Genomic DNA, 1,849 nt, shown 5'->3' with positions numbered 1-1,849 from the left:
CTTTTGTTTGCTTAGGAAGTACTTATCATCTAAAATGAATATATATATGTCCAAATACTCATAAGCATTATTCATTATACAGGAACAGACTTCTAAAATACCATCAGAAGCAAGTACGTCTGCTGTCACTTCAGCTGACAATGGCGTTGAAGTTAATCAGCAGCTTGTGATGAATCCTGCTGTGGTTCAACCGTAAGTTAGCCATTCATTGCTTTGGTAAAGGGAAGGTAGATATTATATTACAGTGTGTTTACTGTGTATGTACGGAACTGATGTCATATGATTGCACTTCCTTTTCATGTTTGTGTTACTAAAAACTTGCATGTATGATTTGTGAAACATTTATTATTTATTTTTCAAAATGGTAAGATATAACTCCATAGATGAAAATCAACTTAAATGTTTTATATATATGATACAGATAGCAGTGTTTCCCATATGTTTTTTTTTTTTTGCATTAAAGCTTGGTTTAGAATGATGTGATTACAAATTAGAAATCTTCACGTTTCATTAGTGTTAATACTCTTAGCTGAGGGTTTTCATAGTAATGACATGATATGAAGCCACATTGATAAAATGACTTGAAATATAGCAGATTATTCCATCATTTTTTGATCTTCCACCTTTGTTCAGGTCTATAACAGAGCCAGTGATGGAGGGAGAGGAAGAGGACCATTCTGTGGATTCATCCATGCCTGCAGGAGAGGAGGGCATCATCATAGGACCTGTGGGAGGGCCTGAACCTATGGGATATGCGATTGACCAGGACTCTGCAATGGCATCAGGAGCCAATGAAGGTGGAGAAGATATCAATTCAGTTGACCTTCTTGCAACAGCGGTGAATCTTGTTTCTCAAGCTCAAATGACCAAAGGTAAATACATGGTAGAATGAGATGAGTGAATTGATGTCTTAAAGGGGCATTTTACATAATGGAGATCTTTCAGTGATATATACTATATGTTGCTATTAGTATTAATTGATAGTTTGAAGCATTATTTTCCATTATTATGATTTTGACCAAATGATTAAAACCTTTATTGAAATTTTTATCCATGAAGATTTTCCCTTATTAATTATTGGCAAATGCAGTATCATCAAATTGGATTTTACCAACTACAGATAGTATGGCTGGCATTGAAGGCATTCAGTATCTACGGCAGATGAACCTTGGTGAATACGAGGTCGTGTCGCCAGACCATGCACAGGCAACGCATATCATGAACCAGCATGGCCAGATAGAGCAGATTAAGGTAACTTCTGTTGGGGGAATATTTGAATTTGAAAAGTAGGGAAATAGGAAGACCTGCAAGAAAGTTTCTGAGTCCATTTCAAAGTAGTGGTGTGAGATCTAGTTTCTCTCTCTTTTTTCATATTTTGATATATGGTTTATATGTGATATTCTTCAAGCACGATTCTCTTCTGAAATTTTTTATGGGAATAGGTAAGTTTTGTGCATACCTTGATTTTAGAAAAATAGTTAGTCATCAAGCAACTACAAAATATAAAATCTGAGAGAATGTATAGGAAGTAGATCCCATTTGAATGCAAGATGCATGATCTTCGTCTCTAATTTTTTTTTCTTTCTTTCATTGCCAACAGATGGTGGATGAAAGCAACACAGTGACAATGGAGCAGGCCAATATCTCAGCTCTGATGGATGCTTTGCAAAGTGCAGGCTATCAGATTGGCCCTGGCAACCAGCAGATCATAATTAATGCAGACGGTCATGCGATGGTTGTAGATCAGCAGGTGAGTGGGGCAGAAAATAGTAGTAGGATAAAATAGGGTCTGAACTAAAAGTACTCTCTAATGTGATCGTGTACTATATTCTGCAAGTGCAGTCAGATT

The 1,849-nt window shown here is 36.3% G+C and overlaps 1 protein-coding gene across 2 annotated transcripts in view; it reads left to right on the top strand.

The window, feature by feature from the left end:
• Nucleotides 1-1,849, top strand: part of LOC119586810 — a gene marked incomplete at its 3' end in the record, with an annotated part of 12,765 nt that overhangs the window by 9,256 nt on the left and 1,660 nt on the right. For both annotated transcript variants that reach the window (XM_037935535.1, XM_037935534.1), the window contains 4 exon segments: nt 83-192; nt 634-872; nt 1,121-1,251; nt 1,601-1,750. In XM_037935535.1, the coding sequence (XP_037791463.1) occupies nt 83-192; nt 634-872; nt 1,121-1,251; nt 1,601-1,750 (630 nt within the window).

The sequence above is a fragment of the Penaeus monodon genome, chromosome 22 (assembly GCF_015228065.2).
Source record: "Penaeus monodon isolate SGIC_2016 chromosome 22, NSTDA_Pmon_1, whole genome shotgun sequence".
Lineage (NCBI taxonomy): Eukaryota > Metazoa > Arthropoda > Malacostraca > Decapoda > Penaeidae > Penaeus > Penaeus monodon.
The sequence above is the reverse complement of the archived record's forward strand: the minus strand, read 5'-3'. Positions and strand labels throughout refer to the sequence as shown.